Source organism: Dysidea avara, chromosome 7 (genome assembly GCF_963678975.1).
Source record: "Dysidea avara chromosome 7, odDysAvar1.4, whole genome shotgun sequence".
Lineage (NCBI taxonomy): Eukaryota > Metazoa > Porifera > Demospongiae > Dictyoceratida > Dysideidae > Dysidea > Dysidea avara.
In genome coordinates, this window is record NC_089278.1 from 27,853,740 (window position 1) to 27,870,846 (window position 17,107).

Genomic DNA, 17,107 nt, shown 5'->3' on the forward strand with positions numbered 1-17,107 from the left:
ATCAGAGATCGATTTAAGAGGAAAACATCGTGTAGTCTAGCGAAAACCCGACATAGCTAATGGCGCAAGCCTCAGGGGCAGATCTAGGATTTATAAAAGGCAGGTTATATAGAGCCGGTGTTAGGCGCAATCTGTGAATTTGCGCAGTTTATAAATTACGCTGCGCATTTTGTGAATTCATAAAATGCGCAACAATTTATAAATTGCGCAGCTCGAATGAGGACACAGTGCGGTGCGATCGAGTGTGCAATTTACGACCTACTATCGTTTCACACCTGGTAGTTCACACGCGATTTAAGACCTAATTTCGTTTCACACCTGGTGGTTCACGAGACCTAGCTCGATCCTTGTGGTTCTTATAGTGCTTGCGAGGTGTGAGCTTCAACGAGTTAGCTAGCTAGTCAGTATGTCGAAAGAACTGAGGTCACAGAGCGGAAAAGTTCTGCAGAACGAAGTATTTTGATCACACCACTACAAGCAAGATAGTATCAGAGGAGAAGGCTAAGAAAATCATAGACGTTTTGAATGGAATTGAAAGACTGAGCGATGTTTCAAACTCCTTCAAATTCTGGGTTATTAAAACGAAGAAGTTTGCTTTATTAAACTATCCAGAGTTGAAGTTAGAAAATGTCCTATGTCTGCCAGCCAAGCAAAGAGTAAGAAATGACGGTTTTTTGTGCCTCTCTTCACAAAAGTATATTACAGAACTTGATGATAATGACAAAACTGTCTTTGGTCATCATCGCATAGTGGCAACAGCTGACAAGTTTTATGATATATTAGAGCGTGTGCACTCAACGGAAAATGGGCATGTAGGCTACAAGAAAATGCTTGCAGAGGTATGGGAATTGTGTATGCTGTCATATTATTAAAGTATCACCAAGTTTTATATGGTCACTGCATGAGACTGCATAATATAGTGAAGATGGGGTGGTCCTATGTTTATATTAAAGCCATGCTTAATTTAATTTTGTAACTAAACATGTGAGCCCATTCCTTGGAGTACTGAGTTGGAAATAATACTGAGATAATAAAAGAAATCATTACGTGCGTGCAATGCAGGCTTTTGCTGAGATGATCAACTAATGTTTTAGCCTATTGTGGAAGTAGTTTTGGGAATATAGTGCTACACAGTAGAAAATTGAGCAAAGAAATCAATTTGAACAGTGAATATACTGACTACAAGTGCTTATATTCACAGCCATAACTTTAGAAGAGTTTGAAAATTTGGTTTGGATGTTGGCCATAATATATTGGCATATATCTATCAGGGATATAATGAATTGGTTAAAATAGTAAAATAGTAATGGTTAATTCCAGATGAGTTAGCTAGCTGCATGGTGCTTGGTTTTTAGAAGTAGCACAACATCAACTTGTTTCTGATTGCACTAGTGTGTTAACTGTTCTTGTTATGGCATAGATGTTATACACATTTGGCTATGACTGCTTTATTAGAGTGTCTTGATTTCAATACTTAAAGGTATAGGAGTGCAGTTCCCATTGTTTTGTTTTCAACAGCAGCTGACTGCAATTAAAGGACATAATTGTGTGGCTCTGAAGTGTGGCATGTATGTGTTCTGATTGTTTAAGAGTGTGGTCCAGTCATGTCATTGTATCATTGAAGCTACATGTAATGTATCTGTCAGTAGTTTAAATGTCAAATAGTTGTTTGACTTGCTCTTCTAGATCTAAGGAAAGTGTCTATACAGAAATTTAACACCTTATTATTATGGTTTCCTTGCATGAAGGAGATGATTATGTAATATAACAGAAAACAGACACTTGTCAGAACCAGAAAGGTTTATCCGTGAGTTTGTTATTGTGGTGGCCATGTACTGCTTGCTTTGGTTTGGCCTCTGACGTTGTGACAAGTCAGACAGACAGTCAGGCAGACAAAAAATGGGTTTTGACGATTTAAAAAAATACAGGATTGATGTTTGATACACTAAGACTATTCAAAACTCATTATTTTCATCTCATATTTGTATGGTTTTCAACTACAACATTCTGAGAGGCGCCATTTATTTTCTTTAGTATTTGATAGCAGTACCTATTTCACACTTTGCCCACTTTTGTTTGTATGTCTAATATTTCCCGGCATTCTTAAGTATGTGTATTTAACAAACTTGCCCACAATTATCATAATTTCTAATTGTGTTACTATTGTAGGTCCAAAGAATGTATGAAGGTTTGCCAAGGGAGGCAGCTCAATATTTTTGTAGCACATGCCATATTTGCCAGCTGAAGCAGCCACAGAATTGTACTGCTCCTTTGAAGCCAATCATTTCATCAGGATTTTTAACGTGTTGTCAGGTTTGTTGTGGGAGAGAGTATAATTTACATAGAGGATTATTCACTCTTGCTTATTTTAGATTGATTTGATAGATATGAGGCACATGCCAGATGATTCTTATTGCTACATTGCACATTACATGGACCACTGGTCAAAGTTTCACGTGCTATGGCCACTGATAAACAAGAGTGCCATTGAAGTAGCTAGTGGGCTTGTGCACAAGGTTTCCCATATTTTGGGCTCCCCAAAATATTGCAGTCAGATAATGGAAGGGAATTTGTTAATGAAGTTATTAGAGAGATATTGAAGTCGTGGCCAGGAGAAGTGACAATAATCAATGGTAGACCTCGCCATTCACAGTCACAAGGTTTAATTGAAACGGGCAACCATCTTGTAGAAATGCAGTTGCAAGCATTTAAATGTGAGCACAAGGATTCCAACTGTGTATCTTGGACTGACTGGCTGCCATGTATTCAATGTAAGTACTAGTATGAGCCCAACTAATATGCAATGTGCCCTTGCAGATAATTTAAATGTTCAAGTGTGTCGCACTTTAAAACAAAGCTGATATGAAGTGGTGTTTGGCCAGCCACCAAGGTTAGCCCCATTTGCTGAACTTCCCGAAGGAGTTGACCATTGTATAATGGAAGAGGATTTAACTGATCTTATCAAAGATGGTTAGTGGTTCAATAGTGATGTAAAAAAATCATGTGGCGCTTTCAACTAGATGATGTGTCACTGCTATTTGATGAATTACCACCAACTGTGTTTCCACCAACATCTAGTTCAAGGATGTCACCACAACAACTGAGTAGAAGTACATCACCACCATCTAGCTTAATGATGTCACCACGGTGACTAAGTAGAAGTTAATTACCCCCCATCTAGTTCAAGGATGTCACCACAGCGACCAAGTAGTAGTGCATCACCACCATCTAGCTCAAGGATGTCACCACGGTGACCAAATAGAAGTACATCACCATCTAGCTTAAAGATGTCTCCACAGCGACCAAGCAGAAGTGCATCACCACTATCTAGCTCAAGGATGTCACCACTGCAAGCATGTCAAAGTGTGCCACCACTGTTACCTGACAAACCATTGTCAAATCAAATTGTATCTCCTATAGCATTTCCTACAGATGATACGTCATCACCACCTGATCACATGGAGTCAGAGTCTCAGAGGTACAAATCATTACCAATTTTGTGTAGACTGCTATAGCTTTTTTGACCAGTGAAACCTCCTAGTTATAACTACACAAGCCATGTATAAATACATTCTGTGGGATCAAGGTTTTTCATATCAAGAAGTGAAAATGTTTAGTTTCAGTGAAAATCTTTGTCCTTATTGTGTGAGGCCTATATTTCTTTTATCAAGTTGTTTAAGCATGGAGGTTTTGTTATAACTGTAGTGTTTGGTGTTCTGTCTATGTGATTTCAGCAATGCCCTTATTCTGTTAGCAAAAACACAGTGAAAAATCATATGATCACCTCACTACTTGTGATCGCCATAAGGCAATTCGGGAGGCAGCAGACTTAGAGTACCGAAAGAATCCTGAAAGAATGAAATTGCAGTATGCAAAAGTTAAACATTGTTAAGTTAAACATTGTAGACAAAACTTATGTGCATGCATTGGTTTGACATCCAGGTCAATAGTATGGTGTTCACATGCATTTATACGTAGTATAGTGCATCAATAGAAGTCAATGCCTTGTGATAATTATAATCCTGTGGAGAAAAAATATATATATATTTTTTTGTTTATTTAGAACCATTGAATGACTATTGCCATTCCTGTGGAATGATTGGTTTGGTGGATGATGATACAACTCCCTTGGTAAGCTCTAGTTACATTAACGAATCTTGTATTTATGTGTGTGAACTCTGTAGGTCAGGTGCAATAGTTGCTCATGGGGGTACCACAGACAGTGCTTAAGAAGGCATGAAGTGACAATCTCACAGGACAAAAACAGTTTTAACTTTGTAGGGCCATGCTGTTCAAAGAATGGGCCTGTGTTTGTGTATAGCTAACTGCTGTATTGGAGCTAATTCCAAGTTAAAATTGTAACTTTGTCACAAGCTGAATTTGAATATTAAAAAATCAATTAGATCTATACTGAATATAAATATTGTGTTCTAGCTAGTACATCAGGGGAGTGGTGTTGGATGTGTGCTCCATGCAGGAACTTGATCAGACAGAATGCACCTTATCCAATCCAACTGCAGAGTACGCAAAGGAACCTTGGAGGGAGAGATAGTCAATACAGAGAAAGCGGAACCGTCTTGACCCATGTTCCTTGTAGTAAACATGCATATTATCATCCAATTTTTTCATTTTCTTTTATATAACTTTAATAAGCCCCTTGATAGCCTTGATAGGCTATCAAAATTGGATCACATTAGACCATTAGAATCATTAATAACCAGGAATAAACACGATAATTATTGGTAGCATCATTTGCAATCCATGCCATCTTCCAATCTGTGGGCATGGTGCAGAGCAGTAAACTTCCCAATCTGTGGGGCTTATTACACCTCTCTGAAAGCAGCCATAATACGCACTTGATCAGCCAAGAACGTAACGGTGGTACACTGAATGGACCAGAATCCAAAGAGTTCATAAAATGCGCAGCTCTTACGTTAGTTCACAAATTGCGCAACAATTTATAAATTGTTGCGCATTTTATGAATTCACAAAATGCGCAGCGCAATTTATAAACTGCGCAAATTCACAGATTGCGCCTAACACCGGTACCGGTTACACTGTTTTGCCGGCTATTTTGCCGGCAGTAGAGGGTATAATACTTAGAATGTTACGTGCATTAAAAAAGAACTTGTACAAAAAACCTAAGAAAGCGAAAAAAAAAAGTTGTCTAAGCGAGGGTTCGAACCCGGGCATCCGTACTCATAAGCAATGTTTGTAACGATTATACCACCGGTGCTGCAGCTAGTCATATTATTTAGTTTCTACGTTATAAACATCCGACTGAAGTGAACAAGAGTGAAGAAGAAACCAAAGCTGAACCCTAGCCTACCCCTAACGCTAAGGAACTACTTTTCGCATCCCCTAAACTGAGTTGAGTGCTCGCGGGGCAACCTAGCTACTAGACGCGTGCCCTAAAGTTGAATGCTCGGGGCAACCTACTAGTGCCGGCACAATAGCCGTTAGTGTTTGCAAACCGGTACCGGCTAAATATACACTTCGTTTATAAAAGGGGGGGAGCTAACTCAAGGTACTAATCTCTTGGGTAGAGGTGTGCAAAGCTTCCCAGCATGCGAATGCTGGAACTAGGGGGGTCTGGGGGCATGCCCCCCCCCCAGGAAATGTTTGAAAAATAGATGCTATACGTATTAGTGAAGTGAGTGAACTAGTTCGTATAATACTGTAGTCATCCTTCCCGTATAGACAACTATGTGAGGCGATAGTGGTCGATCCCAAACTATAAAATACTGCAATTTGGAGACATTTCCACATAAAATTCATAATATTTTCTGCCTGTAGATATTTTATATACTGCCTTTTAGATTATAGGTATGGCTCTCTGAAGCATTTTGTTAATGGAAAAGTTTGGGTATAGGTACAGACAACCAAGTACATGATGCACCCTCTCACAATTGCACAACACTGAATAGGTGCATGTTAGAATAATAATGCTGAAAATGGAAAATTTTGAAATTTGAACAACACAAAATTGAATCTGAGAGCCTTTTCAATGGAAATTGTGTACCTGAATTAAGTATTGCCATACATATTAACTACACAAGTAGATGAATGAAGCCCTTTAAACAGACCACTGCACTTCAGTGTATGTATAGGTGCAGGCAGATTTGGAAAAAATCCATAACAGAAGTAACTATATGCTTCCAGTGAATGTTTTATTAGAGTAGTTAGCTGACTGCTCTATTAGAGTATCTCGATCTTGTACACCTCCAATGCTGATCCGGGTCTTTGTTGCATAAAATTTAGCATAAATCCACTGATAATACCTTGGAAAGATGTTTATAAGGTGGTTTTATGAGTATTTGTATTATTAGTGATCATATAATTATGCTAAGACAAAATTTCATTATAATACTCAGTATATTGATCAAGTAAAGCCTAAAAGTGAAGGGGGGGGGGGGCTTCAGCCCCCAACGCCCCCAAAGGCCCCCCCCCCCCCTGGATCCGCCCCTGAGCCTAAATTTTCAGTATAAGCTATTGATTGCAATGGGTAAAATATGTGCGTAATCAAAAAAAAAAAATTCGTAAAATTTATAAACGCTTGGTTCTTTATGAAGAAAGGGTCCAATGATAAACACCTGGATATCATCTTATTCGCCTACTCAAGAGGAGTTCGAAAATCTTTGTTTCGTTGCAGTAGACTAAAGGATACGTAAGTTATGGGCGTTTGTTTACGTCAAGTCGAAACGATCGTACGCGATCGAATTTTCTTGACTGATTTCGTCTCTGTATGTCATGAAGTAAGATGCTAAAAGGAAAAACCTACTCAGTAATAGACTCCCCTATTCATGGCGAGCACAATGGTACAAGTTGCAACGCTGTACTTCATTGGGTGTGTAAGTTACAGCCGTTTTTGTAAGCGCATGTAATTTATTTTCCCAATACTTGCTGTACAAATCGATCTTTCTGTTGTTGCTACTTTGTAGGGCTGTATCTGTAAAAGTTGTTGGCATATAAGGCTGAAACGTGGCAAGAGCATACACTTGGTTAAGTAGATTATAAATATTCAATAATAAAGAATTTGAAAAATGCGCCATTATGTCGGGTTTTCGCAGATCCGGTCACATAATTATAGTGATCACCTGATCACCGAATGTAAAGTAGCTATAGCCGCACTGAACTGACCATGCCATAGTTTGTAGGGGAGGTTTTAAAGGTTTTCCAGAAAGTGGTCAAGTATAGCTATATTATATCTCCACATTCAACCTCAAAATGCATAATTTTAAAAATTGCTGGGAGCTGGGTGAGCCAACACTGATTCCCCAGATTATAGCTAGGTGTACAGAAATGTGGAAACTTGTCACCAAAATTCCTGGAGTTGCGCTTGGTACACATAATTATATAGATTTAGTTAAGCTTCAGACAAATGCTATTGCAAGAAGCTCAGTACCATATAGAAGAATTTTTAAGCAAACTTTTATTTCTTGGAAAACAACATCAGCCAGTGAAGGCTGCTTTCAGCTGTGTCACATTTAAGTACACATTGCATACACACAAGATAAAATTACACCGTACAATACAATTTTTTGATTTCCTCTGCAGACAAAATAATAATATTTATTACCATGCGTAGTTGACTGGACACACCAATACACTGTATTAGTTATATTGACAAAAATGCACTGCACTTTGCCTGTTGTGCTGCCAAATAGCCTGTTGTTTGTCACAGCCACAAAACTGCTACATAGCTACTTTATATGGTTTCAGTACACCAGAGGAGTATATTTGTGGTCCTTTTTTAGCTTGGTTATACAGCCACCAACCGGTAGTTATTATTATTACTATTACTATTACTGTATAATGTACAGACCTCAATCACGAGTATAATGTACATGATTAGTTAACAAACTAAACGTTAATTAAGTAGCTAGTAGAGATTTAAAATTATCAATATTATCAGTTTCCACAAGGTGATCAGGTAGGTGATTCCATAATCGGATTACTCTTGGAAAAAATGAATGCTTGAAAGAATCGGCAATTCTTGAGGGTAAGTGTAGGAATTTCTTGTTGCTACTATGGGTGATACTGGGAACTTTATGGAGGATATGATCACAAGGGATATCTACATGCTGATTAATAATTTTATGAAACATAACCAAAATCGAATCATCTCTTCGTCTCTCCAATGATTTGCCAATCAAGTTGATTTAACATAGCTGTAACACTGCATGGAATATCGAGAATAATCACTAAATACAAATCTGGCAGCCTTCCTTTGAATCATTTCTATTTGGTGAATGATTATGATTATGATTATGATTAAATACGGGTAAAGGCACAGCCTGCATACCCGATCAATGCAGTAATTATACAAAAATAACTCTTGAATCAATTAAATAACTTATACAAAAATAAATCTTGAATCAATTAAATGACTATCTAATAATGATTTAAAAGTGTTAATTGAAGAACTATTTACAACATAATTAGGCAAACTATTCCAATTGTTGGTGATTCTATTGATAAAGTAATTAGATCTACATAATAGTCTTGAGCGTTCCTTAAACAATTTGAATTGATGCCCCCTGGTAATAGATCTTGAGTACGTATATATATCAGTAAAATCGGTGGTGAAATAATTGTTAAGAATTTTGAAAAGAAATATTAGATCACCTCTCAAACGTCTATAATGAAAAGATGGCAAATCTAGTTGTGTCAACCTCTCTGAGTAAGATTTGTCTTGAAGTTGTGGGATGAGACGAGTAGCCCTTCGTTGTATCTTCTCTACCTTTCTGTTGTCTAGAATATAATGAGGCCCCCAAATAGGATTATTGTATTCCAAGATAGGTCGAACTAATGTATTGAACAGACAAGTTAGCATGGTAGAGTCAAGGTATTCAAATGATTTCTTAATCAAACCAAGTACTCGGTTAGCTTTGGTAGTAACTTGAGTGGTGTGATGATGGAATTTGAGCTGATCATCAAAAACAATACCGAGGTCGCTGTGCGTTGCATTGATGTCAATAAATATTCCGTTGAGACAGTAAGGACCATAGTGGTGGGCTGGGCCGAAGTGAAGGTGTTTGCACTTGGAAATATTAAAATTCAAAAGCCACTGTTGTGACCATCTTTGAAGTAAGTCTAAGTCACTCTGTAACGCAGTATAGTCTTCTCTATTTCTAATGACTCGAAAGATTTTTGTATCATCAGCAAACAATAGCACCGGACTTGATACAATTGATGGTATCTCATTTACAAACATCGTGAATAGTAGGGGACCCAGCACAGAACCCTGGGGGACACCACTAGTAACTGGAATGGTGGAAGATTTATGGCCATTAAGTACAACTTGTTGCACTCTGTTAGATAAAAAACTTTCAATCCATTTTAGCACATTTCCATGAATACCAAACGATGTTAACTTTTGCAATAAACGTCGGTGTGGAACAGTATCGAAGGCTTTTTGGAAATCTAAGTAGATTACGTCAATAGAATAGCCCTCATCAAGATGATGAGTTAAATAATCCAGCATCAGAAGCAATTGAGTGGAACACGATCTTCCTGGTATGAAGCCAAATTGATAGGGAGACAGTAAGTTGTTTGTGGATAGGTGGTTCAGTATATGATCTTTGACAATGGATTCCATTAACTTGCTGAAAATAGAAGTGAGGCTGACTGGTCTATAATTGCAGGCCAGATTCCGTGCACCTTTTTTGTGAATAGGTGTTACATTGGCACACTTCCAATCTGAAGGTAAAGTGCCACTATTTAGCGATTTATTAAACAGGATAGATAATGGTACAGAAATAAATTCACTTACAGATTTGATAATAGTTATAGGCCATCCGTCTGGTCCAGAGGATTTATTACTTTGTAGAGCTATTAGCTTGCTGAAAACAGTTCCAGGAGTGATTTCAATGGAGTCATCAAGGAGAGGGGAACTAGTTGAATCAACTGTTGGAATACTTGTGGTGTCCTCACAGGTAAATACACTAGAAAAGTATTCGTTAAAGTGAGTAGCCATTTCAATATCGGAATGTATTGCAGAACCATCCGAGGAGACCAACTCGGTAACACCTGGGCGTACTTTTGTCCTTGAGTTAACATATTGCCAGAATGCTTTAGGCCTAGATCTGACACCTTGAGCCAGATTCTTTTCGTAGTCTTTTCTAAGGTTACGAGTGAATGTTAGTGTGTAAGTGGGGTGACCAGATGACTGCAGCATATTCACAGATGGGGCGGATGTATGTCTGGTAACATTTAATTTTAACACCCTGTGTGCACTGACCAAAGTTTCTTCGAAAAAATGCCAAGGCAGAGTTTGCTCGACCAATAATTCCTGAAATATGTGTGGACCAGGACAAATTACCTGAAATTGTTAGACCAAGATACTTAGCAGATTGTACTCTCTGTATCACATAATCATTCAACCTGTAGTGACATACAAAAGGGGAGGATTTGTTAGTAACTATGAGATGCTCACACTTAGTTAAATTGAATTGGTAGCCATTATTATTGGATTATGTATTCAGACAGTAGGCACTTTGAAAAGATATGATGTCCTGCCAAATCCAATTATGGTTGGAAAATTGGCAATTTATTAGGAATTTGTCCATCGTCCAACTGTTATCATAAGCCCTACAGTAAATTAAGAAGGTATAAAAATACACTACATGCTTAAATTATGTACACTCACTGGCATATACATAAACAAAACTAGTAAAGTGTTCCAATCAGCACAATCTTGAGCCACAGCTAATTGATCTTTATCCAGACAATTTTCCACATGACCCAAGTTGACACCTAAGCAGCCAATATCAATAGTGGAGTATATAGCCTAGGTAATCTAACTTGAGATAAATAATTGGCACTCAAAACCTTCGTTGCCGGTATAGGTGTATATCTATATACCTTGCTGGACAGCCTTTCAAGAATATGGGCAGATGCAGGTCAAATAGAAATTACAAAGTAGACAAATAGTATTGGTGAACTGGTTTGAATTTACCAAGGTTGGAAATTCATTGGAAAAAGTACATAGCTGTGTACATCTTTTACTGATAACTGAGAACATACTCAGCTAGCAGCCTCGTCAAGATATTCTGTTGAATACACCTTAGTGCATTACACAGTGAAGACAGAGTGTAAATATTGTCCAAGAACACATAGTTTAATGGTGTCATCATAGTAACAAGATGTTCATAACTATAAGTATTCAAATTCTTTGCAGATGTTCCTAATTTAGTTATTGTCTTGATCAGTAAGTATTTCACCAGGTATTCCCACCCTTGAAAACACACCAATCAATGCTTCTGCAATGCACAGTTGAATATTGTGGTATGGCCTCTGGGTGTCTGGTGGTATAGTCACAATACCATATACCTCCTACCTGAGCAACTGTGAGGTTATGGTCCAATGATATCCACTGCAATTTGCAATACGTTTGATAGGTTCAGACAAAACTGGCAAAGGTGCTTACTTGACCATGGTGATGGGGCAAAGTGACAAATTTCACACTGGCGCAGTATTCTGCTACATCTTTGTAAATTGACAGCCAGTAAAACCGATGTAATATTCACTGTGCTGTCTTGTCTTTACCAGATGATCAGGTAAGAGGGTGACATCCTTCTGGAAGCACCAATTGTTCAATTTCCAGAATTCTTATGTTCTGTATAGCTTTTTCAAAGAATTGTTGGCTCATCCCATCATCAGTCAAAGCTGTTTTCAATACCTTATCAAATTTTCTCTAGTGTATTTCAGTAACTGTTCCAATGATACATCAGTCAGAGCAGTTGTTTCACATTATGTCTTTGATGGTTGTCACGTTTTTGCTGCCTTGTGAGTTTGGCTTGTACTTTACTGGTTTTAAAATGGAGTCTTCCAATTCACTCATCCACACTCCTTGCAACTCTTGTGTCCAATGATGCTCTCTCAACTGTTTGATTAGTTATTAGGAGTGTCTTGACTTCAGTTGTGTCACTGTCTTCTACACTCAATACCTTACTAATTAGGATCTCCTGCATCCAAAGTCATTGGTACTGACCCACTCAACTTATCTGCTTAGTCAAGTAGTGCATTATTTTGTTTCTGTTTCAAACACTGGGCTCTTGTAGTAACTGCGCATGCCAGGTTAGTTGTCTCTAACCTATATGAGATCCTGAGCTTAGGGATGTCTGTCCCCAGTAGTATACTGATCACTTAACAATTTATTGGGGACTTGTATATAAGCAGTCCTTAACATGTCCAGGTTTTCCACATGCAAAGCACTTCCTTTTAAAGGGGGCTTGTATGTTGTGATACCTTTTCTGGCTTGCACTTAGTTATCTGGCTCTCAACACTGAATTTTGGCTTTCTTTCTTTGACAAAATAATATATTTAGGGACTCCGAGGATGTTCACAAGCTGTTCTAGAATTACGTGGTCTTGGATTACCTTTACTGTTGTGCAGTCCTTTTGTCACTTCCATTTCTTTATTAAATGGCCCAGCCATATCACTAGTTCTTTATATGATTCGCTATACTTTAAAAAGTTGTTTTAAAATGTTGGTGGTAGCTCTCCATGGTAATAAAATGATTATTTCCTTGATTTTGGTCTAGTTGGCTGCTTCCTGCTCAGGGCTGCATAAGTTTAAGCTCGTCAAATAATTATGGTGCTAGTTTAAATGCCCAATGCTGCTGTTCGAGCTTTTATGAAGTAAAGAGTTGCTGAAATGTAGTAAAGTACGCCTCTACTTCTGTTGCTGTGATTGTCTGGGAATAGAGTTTGAGATCAGTTGCTCCTCCTAGAAGGGGCTTTCATCAAGTCTATTGTGTTGAGCCAATTATTGCTCCTGGTGCACCCTTTCCCAGCGTTTGTCTTCTTCTTGAGTTGTTAACAAAGCCCTTAGCAGCTGGGCCAGGCTAGCTATAGGTTCTTTGCTGATTTTACTGGCTTGTTCTTTCTCACTCATGGTGGTTTGTTCGTAAACTGATTGAATACTCTCGACCAGAACATGTTGTCATAGAATACAGTTAGCTATCTCTCTGTAGGTCTCCAGCCTTCTTTCAAGTTCCTTGCAAAGATGTATCCAAAAAAGCACTCCTGTCAACAATGTGATAGATTGGTCACTACTAACCTCAATTACTAAGTTCAAATGTGACCAGATATGACAAAACCAGATTTCCTGCACACACATCCAATTATTCTAATTTAACCACTTGTAACTTGACTACTCAGTATGCTATTGACCTACAATTTTCACGATACATTTTCATTGCATTATGCAATAATAGGTCAATATTTGAAAGTGATAGCTTACTCCTACATTGAGTTATGGTCCTTTAGAGTCACAAATCTGGATGTGTGTGGAAGCCTGGTTTTGTCAAATCTGGTTGCAAATGTTTTGACTTTCTCATCAACTATTGTCAGCAGTTGCTAGTTCTCAGTGTTTATTCTAGGATTTGTTTTTTTTGGGGGGGGAGGGGGGGGGGGGGGGGGATCAGGAATTTGGGGGGGGGGGGGGGGGGGGGGGGGGGAATCAGGAATTTGGGGGGGGATCAGGAATTTGGGGGATGACCAGATGAAAAGTCTATATAGTAGCTAGCTACATGTATCCAACTTTACAATCTGTGAATGGGTGATTCTATGGCTGGTAGAGTACTCGAGTTTCATACATCAGTGTTGTTTTATAAGGCCATTCTCAAACAAGGACTATTTAAGATCAAGCTTTTTGAGATTAAACCTGAGAGTATTTTTGGTGGTTGTGCATGCTATTTAAAGGTAAAATGGCTTAGAAACTTTTCAAGACCACGCTTTCTAAGATTGAATTTGAGGACAATTCTGAAAGTTGAGTGTGCTGTTTTGAAAACAAGCTTAATTTAAGAAACAGGGTAAATTTAGGCTCTGAAAAATATTAATATCAATTGGTTTACTGTATTTAAATTTTTGAGAGTCATACATAAACCCTTGGATTTTTTACAGTATATCATCTGAAGAGCATTTTAAGGTTGTGTATGCTATTTTTAACCTGGGAAAATTTTACATATTATCAGATTGAATCTGAATTGAAGGCATTTTTGACAGTTTTGCATGCCATTTTAAAATCAGGATACAGTGTAGTTGTCACCTACAATTTTAGGGGGTGAATCTGAGATTTTAGGTTCCCGCCTAACAGTCCTAGAATAAACACTACTAGTTCTCTAAGTGACAAATCACTTTGTTGACAAAAATGATTCCTTTTCCACTATCTAAAATATTTAGAAAGAGATTCTTGGTCCTTTTCTTGAATAACGTGTATCATTGTCTACAATTGAATTTGGTGCAAGGCATGATTACATTACTGTACTAGACATGAGAATTAATTTGCTATGATTTCCTAAACTGGATTGCTGTATGCTGACAAAATTTCAAAATGTTTTCAATATGTGGCTGGAAATTTGTGGAATGAACTGCCAGGAGAAGTGGCAACTCTAACTTTTCTGCTACTGTAACAGCTTATGATTATGTTTTAAACTCTATTTCTTAATTAAATTAGTTTTTGTAGTTGTGAGTGTATGTTGTGTTATGTTTACAATGCTACATACACCTGCTGGATATATATATAATTTTACTTATAAGCATGCATTTTACTGTGGTTTTAAACTATATTCATTGAAAATTATGAATGTCATAATGTTGTATTTCAATAATTATAAGGTTGGTACAGTTTTATACATAGCCTTACAGAATTGTTAATGCTGCAAAAATGAGTAAGGCAATTAGCATACAGCGACCATCATTAAAACAAAACACATTAATTTTTGATAAAGTTCATGCGGGTTGGAACGAATGTACAAATTAAATATATCCTCTGAAGCTTAAGCTTATTTTGAAAATGTTTTGAAGTTTTGTTACAAATGTCATGTCAACAGTTAATGAACACATTTGTTGGTTATTAGGGGTACAAACGTATATACTGTACACTGTAGTACAAACTCCTACACTTTGTTATAGCTCCAGTGTATTCGTTGATTATAATAACTACACCAGAAAATACGTAAAATTAATGACATTTTTGACAAGGAGTGACATACTTGTGCAACTGGTTCAACTTGTTAGTATCCATGCTAATAAAGCTTTGGTGGAGTAAAGTAGCATCCAATGTTATGAAACCGAACGGAGTTTCAAACTGTTTGTCTCAACCCTATTTTGTAAATGTGAACATTATTTTGAGCTTGAAATTTTTACTGCAGAATAATGAGGAAACGTGAATCTCAAAAATGCCATTATAAGCCGCACCCACCAAAATAGTACCTCTAAAATATTGTATAGTGAGTTACTTTTGATAAACGGCAAAATTTTACGAATTGCCACCATGCATGCAAAATTTGAGGTGGTTCAATTCTTCAGGATCTTATATGCATTTATAATATTGATCAAGCTACCAATTTCGAGGGGGGAAATTTTCATGGTTAGCAGTCAAGCAAAAGTCACAAATATTTCCACCCTCAGAAAGAGGGTAATTTCACATTTTTTTGCAGGTTTTATAGCATTATATAATTAAACTTTAGTAAGCTACCCCATCATCTCCATGCACTGTATGTAGCTATAATTTGTGTACCTAAGTGATCATATTTATTATGCAGTAGCTAATTATTATCATATAGTATGATGGTACTGTATAATAGAGACGATGAAGGTGTGGATGTGGCCAGTGATAAAATATCACCCAAAAACCAGCCTCGATTTTTTGACATGATGAGTTAAATCAAGCCCAAAAGTGCCTTCAGACTGACGTGAAACATTTTTGTTAAGTTGCTACAGAATTAAAAAAAAAAATTTGATGGGATTTTCTACTGCCTGCCTGATACATTCAGTCAAAACATACCGGGTACAGCTACAGCCATACTTCGTCCACAAAAATGTTTCAAATTAACTCAAAAAGAAACCTTTGGCATAATATTATTGATAAATGTACAATGCGTGTGCTATTGTCTTGCATTTTATCCTTCTGTACCAGAGAAGGTTCTTCATTGATAGTAGAGCTTCCATCCACGGGTTTACTACATGTTACACAACATCATGTTACATCACTTCATGTTGCTGAGTGAGCCGTCCAATATCATTGGAGACAAGTGTTTGTTTGCTTTTCAGCAAAGTTAAGTTAACTTCAGTTTCTTGTGTTTCTGAACATTTGCTGTGACCAACACTGTTCACTACAGGCACAGATCTAGACTTCTAAAAGGGGAGGTTCCACTCTTAATGGTATAGATTCCCAGCAAAATTTCACTGTTAAATCTTACCAATTAGGTATTTAAAAATGCCTTTAACAGCTACTGTTATATAGCATTAGAAGATAAAGACGATAATTATTCTTTGAGGTGCCTATCACAGAGATACTGTATAGCCAAGGGGGGAAATTTTCACTGATTTTGTGGTTTTGGGGTTATCAGCAAAATTTTTATCCTTGAAATATTTAGACCTCCATATAGTCTAAAACATTTTGGGAGTGTTTGCAAATCCACGAAAAATTTATTTTTAGCAACACTGCTTAACCTCAAAAAATTTACCCCTCAAAATATTTAGGCTATACGGTAACAGTTTCAAGTGATATTTGAAGTATTATTGCTTTAACAAAGGTAAATGTAAGTGTTCTGTTATATAAAACAGTGTTTCTTTGACTTCGACTGATAAGTTGAGATTTTAGTTTTATTGAATTGCTATGAAGATAAACTTGTCAGCAGTTCTCAGTCACTGACGCATCTGAGTTCATGAAAATCTTTGAGTCCCCTCCCCCCCTCCTGCACTAGCTGCTTCTCTTATTTGCTTCATCATTATAGCATGCTTTCCCTCATGACTTTCTTTGTTGTTTCTTCACATGATGTGTCAAGCAAACCACATATAGCTACAGCTAAGTGCTATACTAATACCATGTAAACAAAGTTTGTGAGTGAACCTTGTGTTAAGCTAGATAACTTGATGAACTTCTAAGTGAATACAGTTTAGCAATAACATGTAGCGTGTTATATTTTTAGCCAATTGGCAAAGATTTGCTGACTACTTGCATATACCCGTATAATTATATTACTGTCATAAACTATAATTGTGTAATATTGTTACCAGTTTGTGAAAAGGGGTCTTCCTGTGCACACATCTGGTTTGTCAGCTTGAACGATTCATAGCTTCAGACAGATGGAAAT

At 37.3% G+C, this 17,107-nt stretch overlaps 1 protein-coding gene across 5 annotated transcripts; it reads left to right on the forward strand.

Annotated features, from left to right (window-relative positions):
- The first annotated feature begins 201 nt into the window (after positions 1-201).
- LOC136261296 (KRAB-A domain-containing protein 2-like) lies at positions 202-4,408 on the forward strand. 5 transcript variants are annotated; one of them, XM_066055275.1, is made up of 10 exons: positions 202-656; positions 706-839; positions 2,170-2,313; positions 2,373-2,771; positions 2,818-2,970; positions 3,021-3,363; positions 3,421-3,478; positions 3,755-3,867; positions 4,064-4,131; positions 4,185-4,408. In XM_066055275.1, the coding sequence occupies exons 1-4, from the start codon at positions 635-637 to the stop codon at positions 2,598-2,600; spliced, it is 528 nt and encodes a 175-aa protein (XP_065911347.1). In that variant the 5' UTR covers positions 202-634; the 3' UTR covers positions 2,601-2,771; positions 2,818-2,970; positions 3,021-3,363; positions 3,421-3,478; positions 3,755-3,867; positions 4,064-4,131; positions 4,185-4,408. The 5 variants fall into 5 exon arrangements, 4 of the variants coding, with proteins under 4 accessions (XP_065911347.1, XP_065911346.1, XP_065911345.1 ...); XM_066055274.1 differs by having other exon boundaries at positions 3,021-3,478; positions 3,755-3,877; XM_066055273.1 differs by having other exon boundaries at positions 3,021-3,478.
- Positions 4,409-17,107: the final 12,699 nt, after the last annotated feature.

Coding starts and splice junctions, on each gene's coding strand:
- LOC136261296 (XM_066055274.1), top strand. CDS start 635: ATGTCTGCCAGCCAAGCAAAGA. Junction 657..705: donor GTCTGCCAGCCAAGCAAAGA/GTAAGAAATGAC, acceptor AGTATATTACAG/AACTTGATGATAATGACAAA. Junction 2,314..2,372: donor GATTTTTAACGTGTTGTCAG/GTTTGTTGTGGG, acceptor TGCTTATTTTAG/ATTGATTTGATAGATATGAG.